The sequence below is a fragment of the Callionymus lyra genome, chromosome 2, assembly GCF_982586985.1.
Source record: "Callionymus lyra chromosome 2, fCalLyr1.hap1.1, whole genome shotgun sequence".
Classification (NCBI taxonomy): Eukaryota; Metazoa; Chordata; class Actinopteri; order Syngnathiformes; family Callionymidae; genus Callionymus; species Callionymus lyra.
Genome location: NC_141819.1, coordinates 35,611,446 through 35,627,976, shown reverse-complemented (window position 1 = coordinate 35,627,976; position 16,531 = coordinate 35,611,446). Strand labels below are relative to the sequence as shown.

Genomic DNA, 16,531 nt, shown 5'->3' with positions numbered 1-16,531 from the left:
CAATCACGTAAGTCTCCACCTACAAGGGACTCGTGGTACAAACAAAGCGGGGAGTGATTACAGCTGGTTGGAGGAGTGAAGCCCATTATTACTCATAACAGATCTCGTAACCTCTCGTCTGCCGAGATTTCAGACGGGGGAAATCTTTATTAAGTAATAAGCTCAAAACATCATCATGATGATGGACTTACTGCACCGTGGAGAGGAAGAATTCAACATTTAAAATAAAACGGTGATTAAAAAAGGGTTGGTCTCAGAAGGATATCATCTTGTCCTTAAGGGTTGGTGAAGATGAATAATCTGCTCCATGAAAAAGGACACCAGGGCCACGATAAAAAAGACATTATTAATATATTTATGCCTGAGGTAGGGAGATATTTTCACTTTCATTATTTGAATGTGACATTTGGCTTGTCCTTGTGCTATATATAGAGGATAAAAAAACAAAGCCGGAATTGCACCTGTTTACCAATGTCACCCACCCACAAGATTTCAAAATTCCATTTTAATGTTTAAAGACCAATGAATAACTTACATGATGTCCTTGATTGAAACCCTAACCCATGGTTTATGTTTTCCACCTTTATTTGTGTGTGTTGCATTTTCCTATTTTCTCCAGAAAAAGGCCCAGTAAACGTATCACAGTTACAAATCTGGATATTTTACTTATGCTGAAAATCCTACGATTACACAGAGACCACAACATAAGCGTGTCTTGGGATACATCAGTTTGTTTTTCCTCTAAGCTTACTAAGCTAACAACCCCCCCAACAAACAAGTGGGTGTGTGTTGTGTTGGGAATGCAGTCAAGCGAAGCCAGTGTTTGACATAATGTTGGACCAGTATGGAATGTGACTGGGAATATCAACACTGATACGTGGTGATACTCGGAGGCTGTCACTGAGGTTGCATCCATATGCTGTGCCACTCATTCGTGAAGCTGTGAAATTGGGTTGCATCCCAACTAGCCTGGAGACAGTATCACTTCTCCTTTTCTATCTTGCTGTCTGCGAATCTCCACCACACCCCCACCAACCCCCTTTCCCTCTCGCTTTCCAGGCTCTAGCATTTTTCTCACATTGTAGGGAAAATGAAACATCTAATGTGGCATTATTAGGGTCACATCATCTCTCCGCTGCTTGCTCTTCCTCCCTATCTGAAGCGAGGCTGAGGCTGTTGTTTATCTTCTTCAGAAGTGCATGCAGAAATGCTTTAGAAAGTCCCCCTGGCTACTTCTGCTTCCATTGTGATGCTCATCTTTATGTCTGGAGACTTCTCTTTTGTTGATTCTAATTTAATAGTATTGGATTTTACTTCAACAGATCAAGCATGAACAAGCAAGGTGTGTTTTTTCAAAGAAGTATTAATTAATTCCATCCCTTTCTCACTGAAATATAATCTTTTTTAGAAGATAATGATAACCTTGTTAAACCTGTAAATATACCAAGAGTTAGGAAGGTTAGTTATCAGTGTAGGCTGTATTTAAAAGATCTCGCCATATCATCGGTCACTTTTTGATCTCACTGATCGCTGTTTTTTTTTGTCACACGTCTTCATCTTTTAAAATACTGACACAAACGTGTCATTGATAAGATCAAATAAACTTCAACAGCAGAACTTAGTGGGACTAATTACCAAACCCACCTTACTTTTGTTGCCAACAAAACTTAACTCTCATGATGCCTTTTACACACTGCTCTATTTGGTCACTGCTATACTGTGTCAATACACTGTGTCAATACTAAAATGTTCGACAGCTGTGAGTGGTATAGAGTGCAGCAAAGCATTTTGGAAGCTATTAAGGTCACCGTTACTGAGAGGGATGGTACCGTTGTTTTGCCAGTTTTGAGTTTGCAAGGTCAGCAAATGTTTTTAAGGCCATCAGTATGTGTTTATTTGCTTTATTTACATCTGCCTAAATAGCCCTGGTCCAATGAACTAACATTGTTTTTCTGGAGATAAAACCCCAACTGCACCCACTCTGCTGTGATCCAATCCAGAAAGTCGACTTCTAAGAGGCTTGTTGTATAGACAAAGTGCGTGTGATAACGGTTGGCTGGTAATAATGGGCTTCGCTCTTGTAATCTCTTGCTTGCTAAGATTTCAGACCAGGAAGAACTTTATAAAAAAAAAACTTTACTGACTTGCTGCATCTTAGAGAATAAGAGTTCAACATTTGAAACATGTGAGGAGCAAGGAAAGTTTAAATTTAACATGAGTTGCCCTTTAATCCCGATGAAACAACAGAACACCTCAAACAACTTCACATTATTCTATCTACAAACTTAAGTGTGAGTCACCAATATCAAAAAGAAAAGATACAACTATAGTAGTCATTTTTAATATCTATAATAAAGTATAATATGAAAACAAGAGAAAGATAAAGAAGATACTATTATTCTCCTCAGGAATGTGGATTGTCTCTGAGTCTCTGAATAGAGTTGCGGCTTTACAAGTCATAAGAGGTAGTTTTGTTAGATTTCACCTTTGCTGTTGCCCTCCAGGGTTTTCAACCAAAGTCTTTCTGTGGGAAGATCATGTGTCAGACCTTTACAGAATGTATGTAGACATTGTACTGAAAACATGTCATTTGCATCCGGAGTAAATTGCATTACTCTTAAGAAAAGAAAAACTTTCAAATAATAATTTTATTTTTTTTACTCCTGTTCATTACCTAAAGTTAAAATAATTCTTAGGATTTCAAATAGTCTCTACTCCTTTTGGTTCACCTTTTTGTGTCGTCTATTAATAGTATCCTGAATTGTAACAACCTAGTGTGACCAATCAGAATTAGTTAACTTGAGAGGCATGTCGTCTTAGTTGTGCTTTCTCTTTTCTCCAAACTCCTCTTTCTAAACCAGCATGAAATGTAATGCTGTTTGCGGGGTGCAGCGCGAGACTTGATTGGCAAAAGATAAAAATGTTGTAAATGTCTGTGAAAGTGTTTTTTTTCCCCCTCCCTTTGCTGCTCTTTGAAAAATGCCTCTTAATCTGCTTACTTCTTTAACTGTGAGCCCAGGGGACGGGCCATCTCCCCGCCAGAATAAGGGTACTGATCCAGAAGTAAAACGATGACCAGCACAGTTATTTCTTCCTTTTGGTTTAACTCCCCCCCTCCCCATGCCCCTCGTGATTCTTCTTTAGCCTCTCAAGCTCCTCGCTCTGACAATGGACATTTTTTGCCATATGTTGGCTTGACATCTTCATCAGGTTCACAGCAGGTTACCTTAGTTAACTTTCACTCCAGTGGATGATGGGATTTTCTCCCTGTGTTCGGCCCATCGGCCCGGGCTCAAAGTCTAGACGGCCTCTGAGGCAGGGTCCCTCCAGCCCCGCGTCTACAATGACTGTATTGTGGATGCTTACGAGCTGTAGCTTCCTCCCGTTACGGCGAACAGGCCGGTGCTAAAACAATGCTTTTGTCCAGGGGCATGCGAAGGGGTTCCTAATCCACATCATACTGTGAAATAAATCTCTCAAAGATGAGAGAGTGAGCAAGAAAACTGGAGTGAATGAAATCATTGCCAAGGAGGTTAGAGTGCAGCAGTTTAACCCCTGGCCAAGAAAGAGGGAGGAGTGCAGGCAAAGGGAGCGAGAGAATGGAGGAACAAGGAGAGGCAGGCGCTACATCCCTTCATCTCTGAAGCATGGATGGAGAAGAGGGGCTGCCGATGGCTTTCACAGCCTTGCTTCTCACCAGAGGAGCTGCTGTTCGCCATATGGGATTTGGCCTCTCTTAACAAACAGGCCCCCTATTCACTCACAACACACATTCAGTCGTTTGCAGGATAATGCAAAAAAAAGTGCATTTTTTTTTATGCCTTTGGAACATTAAATGGCCATGAGGGCTCCAAGTCTTGCGTTTGATTCTCATAGTATAGAGAATTATAAACTAGCTGCTTTCATCTAAATGTGTATTCACACTGGATTTGGGGTTAGATCTTTTTGTGTTTTTTTTTTGTGAAGTCTCCCTTCAGTTTTCAAGGCAGAACCATACATTCAGGGCATGGTTATTGAGTTGTGAAGGTTATCCTATAGGAACACCACTCTTGCACGTTAGACTTTCACCCATCCGTGGGTGTCTTTCTTATCCCTCACATGCCCTTTGCAGAAGTTCACAAAGAAACCAGTACACTTTCTACAAGTGAATGTAGTTTCTTGTTTTTATTTTGTGACCAAATTGCTAGAATACTTTGTCATGCTGTCGTAGGCAGATTGAAATTCCTGACACACACTCCTTTACTGTGCCAACTTCATTTCCCGGCCAGCAGCTTTAGGAATGACAACCTCTGCCAATAGATTTTTCTTTGCCTACTTGGAAATCCCAAGAGGCTGAAATTCAAGGAGGATATGAAGATGCCAACATGTTTCTTTTTTCAAACTGGGCAGGGCTGCAGAAAATCATTCCGACTTACTCCCGATGAATTCTTGAGAACCTCACGCTACAAAAGTTTTACAATTCAACTTAATCAGAAGATTCTTTAAGAGTGACGGAGAGATCTATACTGAACTCTACCAGTCCCTGTGGGTCTAATGAATTAAACGATCTCTGACCTATTTCAACAAATATGAAAAGTGGGGAATTCTTTTCGACTTTCAAAAGAAGGTCTTATCCACACTGTCGCCAGTTGTGAATTTTTTCCATGTCACATCACAGGGTCAATGTTGAGGATCTTTCAGGCAGAAGTCAGTGATAAATTGCATCTGGTCAGGAATTAAAAACATAAAAACACTATTTGCAGACACTCAATTGCTTTTAACTCAAAACATGACATCAGCGTTACAATAGTATGACTTCACTTTAGACGCCACTGAAGAAATTTCATTTTTGATCTCCAGGGTGTCACTTTTTTTAACACTAGATTGAAATGGTGATCAAATGGTGAATAAGCGGCAATGCCCGATGGGCCATCGCTCATTTGGTTTTGATGCAATCAGAACTTTTCATTATTTGAAGCCAAGGCAGTTTTATTTGACAAAGGGCTGATCCACTGACAGTTTCCAGTGCTCTCACTCAATGGGCGATATGACAAAGACAGCAGCCCATTGGTTAATCTTCTAACTAGTGGGGGTCTGGTCCAGTTAAAGCATGACCTCCATCGATGTCACTTAAGGGACAGTGTAGTGTGAATAAAGTTGGTTATACTGTATATTTAAGGTAAGGTAAGGTAAAACTTTTTTTTTTTTAAGGGAGTCAAATGAACTTTATTGGTAGACTAAGATGATGCTAGAAGATAATCTAGCATCATGGGGTGTATCTGGATTCATTGGCAGAAGATAATCTAAAGTTAATTTACGGAATAAAATACCAAAGTTAAATTGCAACACGTAAAAATGCTACACTTTACCATAATAAGGTGATTAAGTGAACCACCAAAATGCAACGCATGGATCTACCGCAAACCAAAACCCCTTTGAATCAAGGGTGAGGATGGAATTTTAGTTGTATCAGAGTCCAATAGGCCTTGCAGAAAAACACAAATACTGGAACCACAACCTTAGTGAAACCAAGAGTTCCTAACCCCAATAAATAGTCATAGCTTCTGCAGTCTTTCAACAGACTTCAAGTAGACCAGCAAACAACCATTGTCAACTTAAGAGACCACATTGATAGGTGGAGAAATCCAGTTTCAAATGCACATTTATTATTTAGCAAACTTTTATTCTCAAACCAGACTGTAGTTCCTTCTGTGCAGCACCTTTGGCAAGTGTTAGATTGGACTCACCACCACCTTCTTAGACATGAGAATATCTGATTTATTGCCAGACATTTTCCAGGACGTTTGGTTTAACCGCATCTGTGTCTGGTCACCTCATATTCAATTGGTAAATCCTTTTCAATCATCACCCTAGATGAAGTGAGACAGAGACTCTCACAAACAATCCATCCATTTCTACCCTCGCCTTTTTTCTTCCATCTCCCTCTTGCCCCGCTCTCAGTTCCCAGCACCCTTCACCTATTAACCCTCAGCCCCCCCCCCCGCCCGCTCGCCTCTGCAGACATTTAAAGATGCTCGTCTCAGGAATTGCCCAAACATTGATTTCTGACCGTCCACATCCACATCCCTCCTCCCTCCGTCTCCGTGTCACGGCTCAGGGGCCGCCGCATGTTGTGTTGGTCGTGACTGCTGGAGGTCAGCCACGCTTGAAGCCCTGAGGGATCAACGGACAAGCTACTGTACAGTAAATATTCACTTCGGAGCTTGCTCTCCATGTGTAAACATTTGCACTCGGACGCACGACACGAATACATCCAAGGGACCGGCGCTCACTGGCTGAAGCCTGTTGTCGTATTCGCCCGTCCCATGGTATTACCTTGTGTAAATAGAGGACTCTAACTTTGGAAAAGGTGATTTTTAATACAATTCTCACCCAGCAAATCCGTGTATATCCTACTGGGGGGAGAGATGTGTTTTTGGTTCTTTTCACCTTGTCAGAAAATACCAGTGTGAGAGTCCTGGCAATTGATTCATGGAAGCGGTCCACTATACTGTGACAAATAATGAATTAAACTGAAGAGTTTCGTATTTTATGACTGTATTTGTTTGTTTTTTGGAAGATAATAAGGTTAGCAAAATAACATTTTGTTTGTACACATTTTCAAAGCGTCATATTGCAGCCAAGGTTTCATGATACTGTTTGTGCTGACCCATATAGAATGCCAGGAGTAAAAGGAATAAAAAAGCTATTGGAAATGGAGATGACAAGAAAAGTAAAATGGTTATATAAAAATAGATTTAAATGGATATAATTACACTCATTTAAATGGCTATGGGGAAATAAACACTCACTTAAACCAAATTAAGTACTTGGTAGTTGAAATCAAGACCAAATAAGTTTTTGCAATTATAAGGACAAATTGTGCTTTATTTATTTTCCATTTGTCAATAACTAGTAGTTGTAAATATTTTCCGTTATAGTGAAGTCATTGTTCAACATCCAATCAGTTGCAAATGCTAAAGGAAATCCAGTCTCATAATATACTGAAGCATTTAATCATCAGTGTCACCCGAGTCAAAATAAGTGGTAAAAAGTGTGAGACCTGCAGATAAGTTAATGTTGATTCAAATGATTTTGACATTTTTAAAGGGTTGGGGTTAAATATTAATTGAGTAAAATGTCACTGTTCAAAGCTTCCCAACCTTTCAAATGTAAAGGGCTACACTTGAACGTTGATTTCATACATCTTTCCTGCGTAGAAATGAAAGATATGTCTTTATATTTTATCCATTTATGTGTGGTATTATTTGTCCTACTTAGTTAAATGAACAAATATTTTCTGTACTTCATATTGCGGTAATTAATATTTTCCCTGGACATCATGGCGCGCCACTGTCTGATTGTGACAGTGTGTGTGTTAGGTAAAAGGGCGGGGAATCGGGAGGGGGAGGATTGTTCGGTGCAGGATCTGTCATGGTGACATTTGTGTCCCCCGGCGGAACAGCAGGGGTCCTCTTCACCTCCGTAACCTTCAACTTTCCGCCCTCGCCCCCTTCAGACCCCCCCCTTGTTTCCACCACACGTCCCACACATCTGAAAGGAGGGGCTTATAAGCGTAAGGGTGAGAAAAATGGTGAGGCGGTGTCAAAGAGTAGAAGACCAACGGCGGTGGGAGAGAGGAGGATTAATAGAAAAAGCATCTTATATCATATCTCATCTTTATTTATAACAAAATAGATAAAAAGATTTAAAAAAAACTTGAAAATGAATCATGGGCACCTGCAATAATACATTATTTTGACTAACTTGTGTCCTTGGTTTCCTTAATATCCATTTTTTTGCTCTAAAAATGTACAAAGCAGAAATGATAAAAGCACATACACTGCAGACTTCTTTATCTATGACTGTTTAGCTAAAAACGCTCAATCTAATGACTTTGTTTCAGAGATAAACATAGTCTCTCCTTCAGGACAAACTTGATTCTGACTTTTCCACCACCACAGAGGAAGAAAGCCAGGGACAATAAAGCACCAACATGTATCGATAATGTCTTCTTTAAAACGCTAGCAAACATAAGGAAAACCAATCCTCCTCTCTAGCTACATATTTGCTAATTAGTATCCCCGTCCCGTCACCCGTTTAATCGGCGTACAAAAGTGGTACTGTGGCGGATTACTGGGTGTGGAGAAGGGGGTAATCGGTCCTGAACCGTGGAGTGGTTTTCTTTTTTCTCCCCCATGTATCATGCTTTTCAAGAGCTCCACCATGAAATCATCTCCTTACAGAATGATGCGTGCATGACTATGTCGTTTTTTTCACAAAGACTTTAAATATAAACGGTATCATCAGTCCTTTTAAAGCCTGGCAACATGTAAATAATTGTATTTGAAGCGTCGGTCAATATGATAAGGTGTAGGTTTATGTCTTTAAAATTCGGAGTAGATTTTCCAGATTCCAGATTCAAGAGTCTTTATTGTCAGTATATTAATAAGTATTATAAATTGTCAGTTTTCAAAATGCAGAATAACTAGATTTTATGAAGACCTTCTGCATTCAAACTGTACACAAAAATATTTTTTACCAAAAAGTTATATGCAGTATAACATAATCTACTCAACCATGCAATGTCTATTTATCTTCTTTTCGTTTTTTAATAAACCTCCCCTACATCACGTCAACATTTTTTTGAATTATTCCAAAGTTATTGCTGATGTTTATCTTTTCATAAGAGGATGACGATTGTAAGTCTTTTTGTAGGTCAGGGTAGATTTTAGGGTGCTCTAAATTTGAGCCTTTTCTGAATGCAGTCCAAGTAAAAAATACTTGGTGGGCTAGTTTTAGCCACCAAGTGTATTTGACATGTGATGTACGATCAATACAATTTTTGTGACATGTTTTTTTGTTCTCATTTATAAAGTCAGACAGGCAAAATATTGAGATGAAGTGCGTCCATGTTAAGTACAGTGGTACCTTTGTGCCGGAGCCTAAAATCTTAAGTCAAGCCCGCTTGTGTATTCTTAACAACAACATTTTCCATACGTTGTTAAGATGAGTTTCGAGCCAGTAGTTGCAATATTCTCTCCTAATGAACTCGACAGAGCTGAGAGGGTGTTCTGCTGTCACTTGGCCTTTGTGTGTCCTTGACAGGGAACCTGGCGCGCCTGAGCTTGTATCTTCAAACCCTTGCTGTTTTCTGTTGAGGTCACGGGATGACCTTAGAGCTGTGGCGTCCATGTTTACTCCAGACCCCTGTGTTCAACCATAGCTCCATGCTATCAAACATATGAGGGCAGAGTTGAAGCTGTAGGCACGAATTTAGTTAAAAAAAACAACAAATAATGGATTTTAACTTGGGGTCTACAGTTAAACAGTTAAACAACTATTTTGTTGGGTTTGTACTTATTTTATGATGACATTTTTGTACAAATTTCTAGTCAAAATTCTTTGAAAAACTGCATGATGGCTGAGAAAACTTACAATTAGAATTTCATTGTTGTTTAATTTGGTAGTGAGTATTTTTGTACTGTATACGGAAGTTGTTTACTATTAGCATCTAGGGTGTCTTGGGACTGGAATCAGTTTGTAGAATCATGCCATTACGTTTAAATGAGTCTGAAAAACTTTTCATACGTGTATAGTAATAAATGTAATGAATAAAGTATATGTTGATAAAGATAATCTGATAGAAAGGCACAAAAATGTCCCCCTTTTTTTTTTTAGATGGGCAGGAACATTTTTTCAAATCAGTCAATTGATGAGAGAAATAAAATACACTTTGATTAAACTTTTAATTGTTGAATCAATTGAATTGAATTTTGTTTTATTGTAATTGTGCAACACAACGAAATTTGCAGTACAATCCCTTAATCAAACATTAAAAGCATAAAATAGATAAAATAGTTACACTTTTACTTCATAAGGGCCGCATTGATACAAGCAAAAAAGCTGGGCTTTACCTAGGTCTGGTGTGGAAGGACCCTTTTGCTGAAAAAAATGGTCTGTCTTTTGTCATTTTTATTTTAAAGGAATCATTAACCGATTCCATACTTCCATGTATTATTTAGGGGGGAGACCAGCTTGATGGGTCAAACTGCATGTTCTTTAAATCTTAACACATATGGACATTGATTAAATCTGTAAATCCTTCACTATTTTTGCTGTCACACTGGATGATGTAGTTTGTAATGATTTAATCAGTGGGACGTCTGCAAAATGTCAAAAAGAATATCAAATGTCTTTTGGTGAATATCAAAGCACAAAGATTTCAGAATTTAGTCTGATCAATGGCCAAGTATTCCTTTTAAGTTGGGATCTGAGTGCGGCTAATATCCTCGACGTACACCGAATAAAACCGTTTCCAGTTGATCTGACTCTTTGCCAACATTTGCCATAAAAAATTGAGCTAAAGTTTCACATGTCTAACAAATCTCTGTGCACCGGTAATTAGCTGATGTGTTGATTCGACTCTCCTGAAGAGGATGATTCGCTGTATAATACCCACTATCGTATCCACGCCGAGGATATAGATTTGCATATTTACGGCACATACCGCCTCGACGCGTTCGCTCTTCTTTCACTGTACGGTGTTTTGAGTGGATGTGTGTGTGTGTGTGTGTGTGTGTGTGTGTGTGCGTGCACAGACTCGCAGCAGCCACCCTTGCCCCCACCCCTCTCATTAATATGTATGTGTTCTGAGGCAGCTAGCGAAGACGGTGTGTTTCTCACAGGCTGATTAATGCTGTCTGTCAATTACCTCTAGATCCAACCGTGCTGTGGAGCTTCCCCCAGGACCACACCGATCAGGTTGGAACACACTCTTTGCTTTTTCATTCTTTCCATCTCTTGCTCCCACCAAATCCATCTCTCACACTGGTTCAGACAACCTCCACTTCCTCCTCCTTCCACATCCCTTTTCCTAATGCCCTCTCTCACCCCGCCATGCTGCCGTAACCCCCCCCACCACACACCCGCATTCACCTATCAGCGTCACCGCCGCTCTCCTCCTCATCACCATCAGTGTTTCCTCTCCTCCTCTCCGCCGCTTTCTCTCCCACTCACTCCGTAGTCTGTTGCCGGTGATGAAAAGCGGTGAGCACGTCTTCAATAACGGACGTATCGGTAATTATCATGCGAGCGTGACAGGAATACACACCTCCGTTTTCTTTCTTCCTTCCCTTTGATTGTCCTGCAATAACTGACAAATATGTTGCACATCTTTCACTCCTCAATGTTCCCTTCGCTCATTTACTCACGGAAGCTTTCTCGCTATCACATGCGCTGCACAAGTCCGTGGTGCAAAAAGTGAACTTTCTGCTCTAAAACAACATTAATAAAAGACATTTAAACATTTTATTTCACTTTAAGTGGTTCATGCTGCACCCTTATATCCAGCTTGAGACGATATTAGGTTATAAATACAACTGTGTCCAATATGCTCTCCCACAGCTCTTGTAGGTTCCCTCTGAGTACCACAGATGTACAGTACCCAAAACTAAAAATCACACAGAATCACATGTGTCAAACTCATGGCTTTCGGGGGCCAAATCCAGCCAGCAGATCATTTCATGTTGTCCCCCATATGTTTGGCTCAAACCAAAGTAGATTAATGTTCATGACTATATAAAATAAGATTCTTTTTTTTTGCCACACAGTGTGGAAATTTGTATTAACATGTACAGCAGGAAGTTCACAGTAGTAATAGTAAAGTGTATACAAAATGACATTATTATACAAAAATATAATTATACATAAAATATTATGAAATAATCCTAATATTTATATATGTTTTTAATTATTGAAAAAGGATAATTAAACAATTGTAAAGTTATAGTTAAAGGTTTTGCCCCAAACTGGAGTCCTTTCCAGAGTGTCTTTTGGCATGAATGCCGCATGTGGGCGAGGACCCTTGAAGAAATGTCAGCACTACGATGTATCAATGGATATCGCAAAAAATAATGGCCGTATTTAAACAAATTCTAATTAACATTTTTGTATTCTCAACACATCCCACCTCAATGGAGCTGTGAAATTGGTCATGGGGGCAGCAACACATGCAAACAAGCCCGGTCTTTCCATCCCTTAAAAACCTCCTCCAGCTCTTCGTGGGGAATATTTGAGGTGCTTGAGAGAGCCCTCATGTCCTCCATCGACTTGGACAAGTCTGAGAAACACCTCACCAGGAAGACGTCCTAGAGACATTTAAAGATTGCCAACCCCGAAGTGCTCACCATTCAATACCCTTCTGCTTTGAAACTGTATTCCAAATGATGAGGTGGGGCAACGGAGGAGTGTGAACCAGCCAAAAAATAAACACATACACATTTTAAATCAGGTTTTCATGGCCAGCACCACACTACTAGAGGTTTAAAAGGTGACATAAAGAATATTGTACTTGTTATTGTATATATTAAATATATGTTAAATGTAGTAGGAAAGTCTGCGGCAGTAAGTTATAAAATAAAAACCCAGTGTAAGATCAGTTGAGCCCCAAAAGACAGAAAAAGTCTGCAATCCCTTGGGGCTATCATTTGTACGCACTGATAAAATCTTTGGAATAATTTAATTGATTTAAGATCCCTTTTAGCCGGCTCTTAACACATAAGAATTCTGAACCCAGCAGGGGTCCTTTGTTATTTCTTACTGGCTTCACCTTCAAAGAACACGCGTCTACATCTAACTTGATCAAGACAATCATGTGGCCTTTAATAACAAGCGTTTTTATCTCGACGTGAGCTCAAAGACGCGTTAGTGGATGGGTTGAATCGCTCTCTGGTTGTATCCGCAGCCTTTTGTGATAAGACAGTCAACAAAGGAGACGCTGAAGATACGACAGCTGGAAAAAGCCAAAGTGGTCTCCATCAAAAACGTGGATGATACCTTAATATGAATGATAGCAGCAGTTGTAAAGTATACTGTAGTCGTCCTGATTTAAAAGAAGAAATGATGGCTAGATGTGCCATATATAGCTTAGATGGTAGACCTGTGTGAAGTTAAGAATACTGGTGATAAAATGGTTTCAAAAGACGGAATAAAGTCAACAAAAATATGGCTATAAAAGTACTCCTGAAAATCTCAAAGGAATATCAGGTTGCACATGAAATATATTGACATAATTACTCCACCCTTCTTCACTGTCATTGGTTTGATTCAAGGGTGCTTTATAGCATGTGAGCTACTTATAAAAATGATATACTTACTACAATGATTTACAGAAAACATGAATGCAGTACATTGTACATATAGTAAACTCATATGTACATTGTATGTTAATGAACCTTTTATAAACACATGAGCCAATATTGCACAACACAACACAATAAACCATATTAACTTTTTTGTCATTACCTGAGTTTACAAAATTAATTCAGTGCAAGTCATAAGAGTAACGTGAGTCGATGCGATCAAACCAATATATAAGTTTAATCCAGCGACCTTTGAAATGCCAAATCAGATGTTTGATTTGACTGCTGGCTAATCCAACGCATTGAAATGGACGGAGCTTATGATAAATATATCGCTCCACTGGTTTATCTTATGACTAGTATATACCCTCATTACCTTTAAAATCAATGTATTTGGCATCTCTGGGTGAAACCAGTTGCAACATTAGGTTTTATTTCACTGAAGAGGTCCTTGGAGATTTTGACAGACTGACTTGAAATTGAAGTTGAATTATGCACCGATTTTTGGCAGCATTACTTTTTAAAGAGTCAAACCCCATGGTGCTCATTGGTGCACAAGGTGTGTGTGTGTGTTCATCTGCAGTGGACTACTTCTCTTAGAACTTCAATAATATGACGGATACACATTTAAATGCAATGCTTGTATTTTCCCAAAATGATCACAAACCTCAAAAGACATCTCAGCATTACTTATCTGATCCACATTTATTGGTTTTTGGGGAGAGAGGGAAAGACCTCCAAGGTTTCTGGTGCATCATGTGGTGTTTGTGAATGCCAAGTAGGAAGGTATGTTGGGAAAAGGCTGAAATTAGTAGTTTTATGTTTCTTATTTTATTAAGAAGTGAATCTTGAACCTAGCCTGCATATTTTTGGGTGAAAATACTACTCTCCAATTTGTCTCCAAGGTCTCTACTCCAAGAGTTCGTTTTCCTGGATCTTGGCCTCATTTGGCGATACATGTTTTTAAATTGTAAACACAGAACATGTTTATTTGGTTCTGGCAGTGAAGTTTACTTCTTTTGATCACTCAGAAATGTTTTGGTGAGATCGACCGCTGTAGCCTATAAAACAGTGGATTGTAAACGTTGATTTGAATGAGCACATAAACACTTTGTCGAATCAAGTGCATATTTCCGCTAATTTGTGTCAATAACAAGGAAACCCAGCTGTCTTATGCAGTGCAGTGGTGTCCAAACATTTCCCAGGGAGACACAGATTTGATGATATGAAGATGCTTGGAGGCTTAACAAAAATGGAAACTTAGATTTTTAATACAACTTGATACCAAATCACATTAATTATAAAAACCTTTGAAAATTACTTCTGGAACTTCAATTTCTCCATTAAAATATTACAATATTACTTCGAGTGTAGAAATGTAAACAGGAGCTTGTTTAAAAAAATGTCATAGTTTTGTCATTCTAATAAATAGTTCGGTAAGCAGAGTCATCGATTTATTCCCCAAAAATGTTCTCAGTGGTACCGTTATTCAAAACATATATAAGTTCAAAACATAAATTCAAAAACTAAACTTAAATTTATCTAGTTTCTCCAAAGACTGATCACAATTGATTTCAGTATTGTGGAATTAGCTTGGCAACAAAGTAGCTCAACTTTTTTGGAATTTTGTTTCACAAACAGGATGAACAAGAACAACAAGAACGCTTTCTTTTACGATCACAATTTTACATTTTTAATTAATTTAATTTAATTGATTAATTTGAGGTCATAAATTATCCTCTTGTTCAGCTATTGAGCTGAGTGAAATTGTCACCTGCAGACTTTGACACATTTCTTAATATTTTGTCTAGTTGTATGTGTTATTTTATTTAAAAACTTTTCCCTCTTAACTATATAATCAAAGCTATACAAGTGATTACATTGGATGTGATGACCTTTATTTCTGACCATCTGACATTGAACACAAATGGAGTCCCTTGCTCTGCCTGCACTCAGAAGTACTTAAATATATATATATATATAAAAAAAACATAAATGGAGAGCTGCATAATATCATGTGGCCCGCAGGCCGCAAGTTTAAAACCCCTGGTCTACACCAACAAGAAAGTCACGATCGGATCTACTGGCTCCTTGGACTACAGGCTGGTAGGGAGAGGCCCCAGGCAGTAACGTCTTCTCCCCACAAGAGCAAGAGCTTGAGGATGAAGGTGTAGACTGTGTGGGCAAACCGTTACACACTAACCGACACAAGTCATTCCAGGGATGGTGAAAGGTGTAAATAACCGGCAGAAGAGAAAAGAAAAACCAACAGAATTGAACTTCTTGACATGAGCTTGCCTCGTCCCATTCCACATGTGTTGGCTAATCCCAGCGCCAACACCAACTACCTTCCTTTTCTTCTAGTCTGTTGTGGACCAGACCGTTTGTGTGGATAAGATGGCCCTAAAGATGGCTAGTTAGCATGCTGTGTACAGAGGGATTGGCCCTTTACCCCATATACATAAAGGCTGCATTCACCAGCCTCATTACCAGGATTAGGGCTACTTCTCCCCTTTGTGGGGCTGTAAGCCCGAGTCCTCGGCAGCAGCAGATCCTGCCTCTTCTCCTGGCCCGTGCTGGCCGGCATATGGCAGCAGCAGCCAACAGTCTCTGCAGTGGGGCTCAGAGCTCAGCGTAAGGCCTCCTTTTGTTTGGGCTGTTATTGTTGCTATGCGTAATGACATTTGTAGGCTGGAGGACCGGGGTGGAGGGGTTAGTCTACCCCAAGGGAGACGGAGTAAGGGAGAAAGAAAGAGTGGAGGAAAAAGAAGGAGTTGGATGGAAGGGAGGAGGAGAGGCGAAGACATGCAGACAGACAGGAGTGTGGATTATGGAAATATGAATTGATTTTTTTCTCTTCTCTGGTAGAATAGAAAGCTCAAAGGAGAACAGACTGCAGGCTGGCTGGCATGCTGGGGTGGTGCTGAGGAAGTATGAAGTGAGAGGCGCTTGCTCCCTCTTTCTCTCTCTCCTATTCTCTCTCGTCCAACGCAGCCTGCTCGGCCAGTTCGCTCTCGACGCTCTGGTCGTCCACAGATGCCACCGAGATAGTGAAGGGAACATGAGGGGAACATGGAGAGGCGGAGGAAAGCATACGTTTAAATTGTAAGGGAAGACTTGTTTATGGACGTGTTTTCTTCTACTTCTTTTTTTCATTTTTGCATATGAAACAGACGGATGGAAATCTGTTTGCTCTCAGATGTCTTCCCAAATTTGTGGACGCCAAATGGAAGTCTCGTAAAAATGACAATCCATGCAGATATATGACATAAATGCACACAGTTCCATACATTCTTTTTTTTCTCTTTAACCAATTCTGTAACAATTATTAAAGCATCTTTCATTTCTTAAGCATTATTGCATGACACAGGATGTTGTTGAGGATGGAACATAAATCGGTACGTTCTTAA

At 39.6% G+C, this 16,531-nt stretch overlaps 1 protein-coding gene across 2 annotated transcripts in view; it reads left to right on the top strand.

The window, feature by feature from the left end:
* The window catches only part of dennd1b (DENN/MADD domain containing 1B), a 142,249-nt gene that overhangs the window by 17,591 nt on the left and 108,127 nt on the right, over positions 1-16,531 (top strand). For both annotated transcript variants that reach the window (XM_087784870.1, XM_087784871.1), the window contains exon 3: positions 10,700-10,743. In XM_087784870.1, coding sequence (XP_087640996.1) covers positions 10,700-10,743 — 44 coding nt within the window. The remainder of the gene's footprint in view (positions 1-10,699; positions 10,744-16,531) is intronic.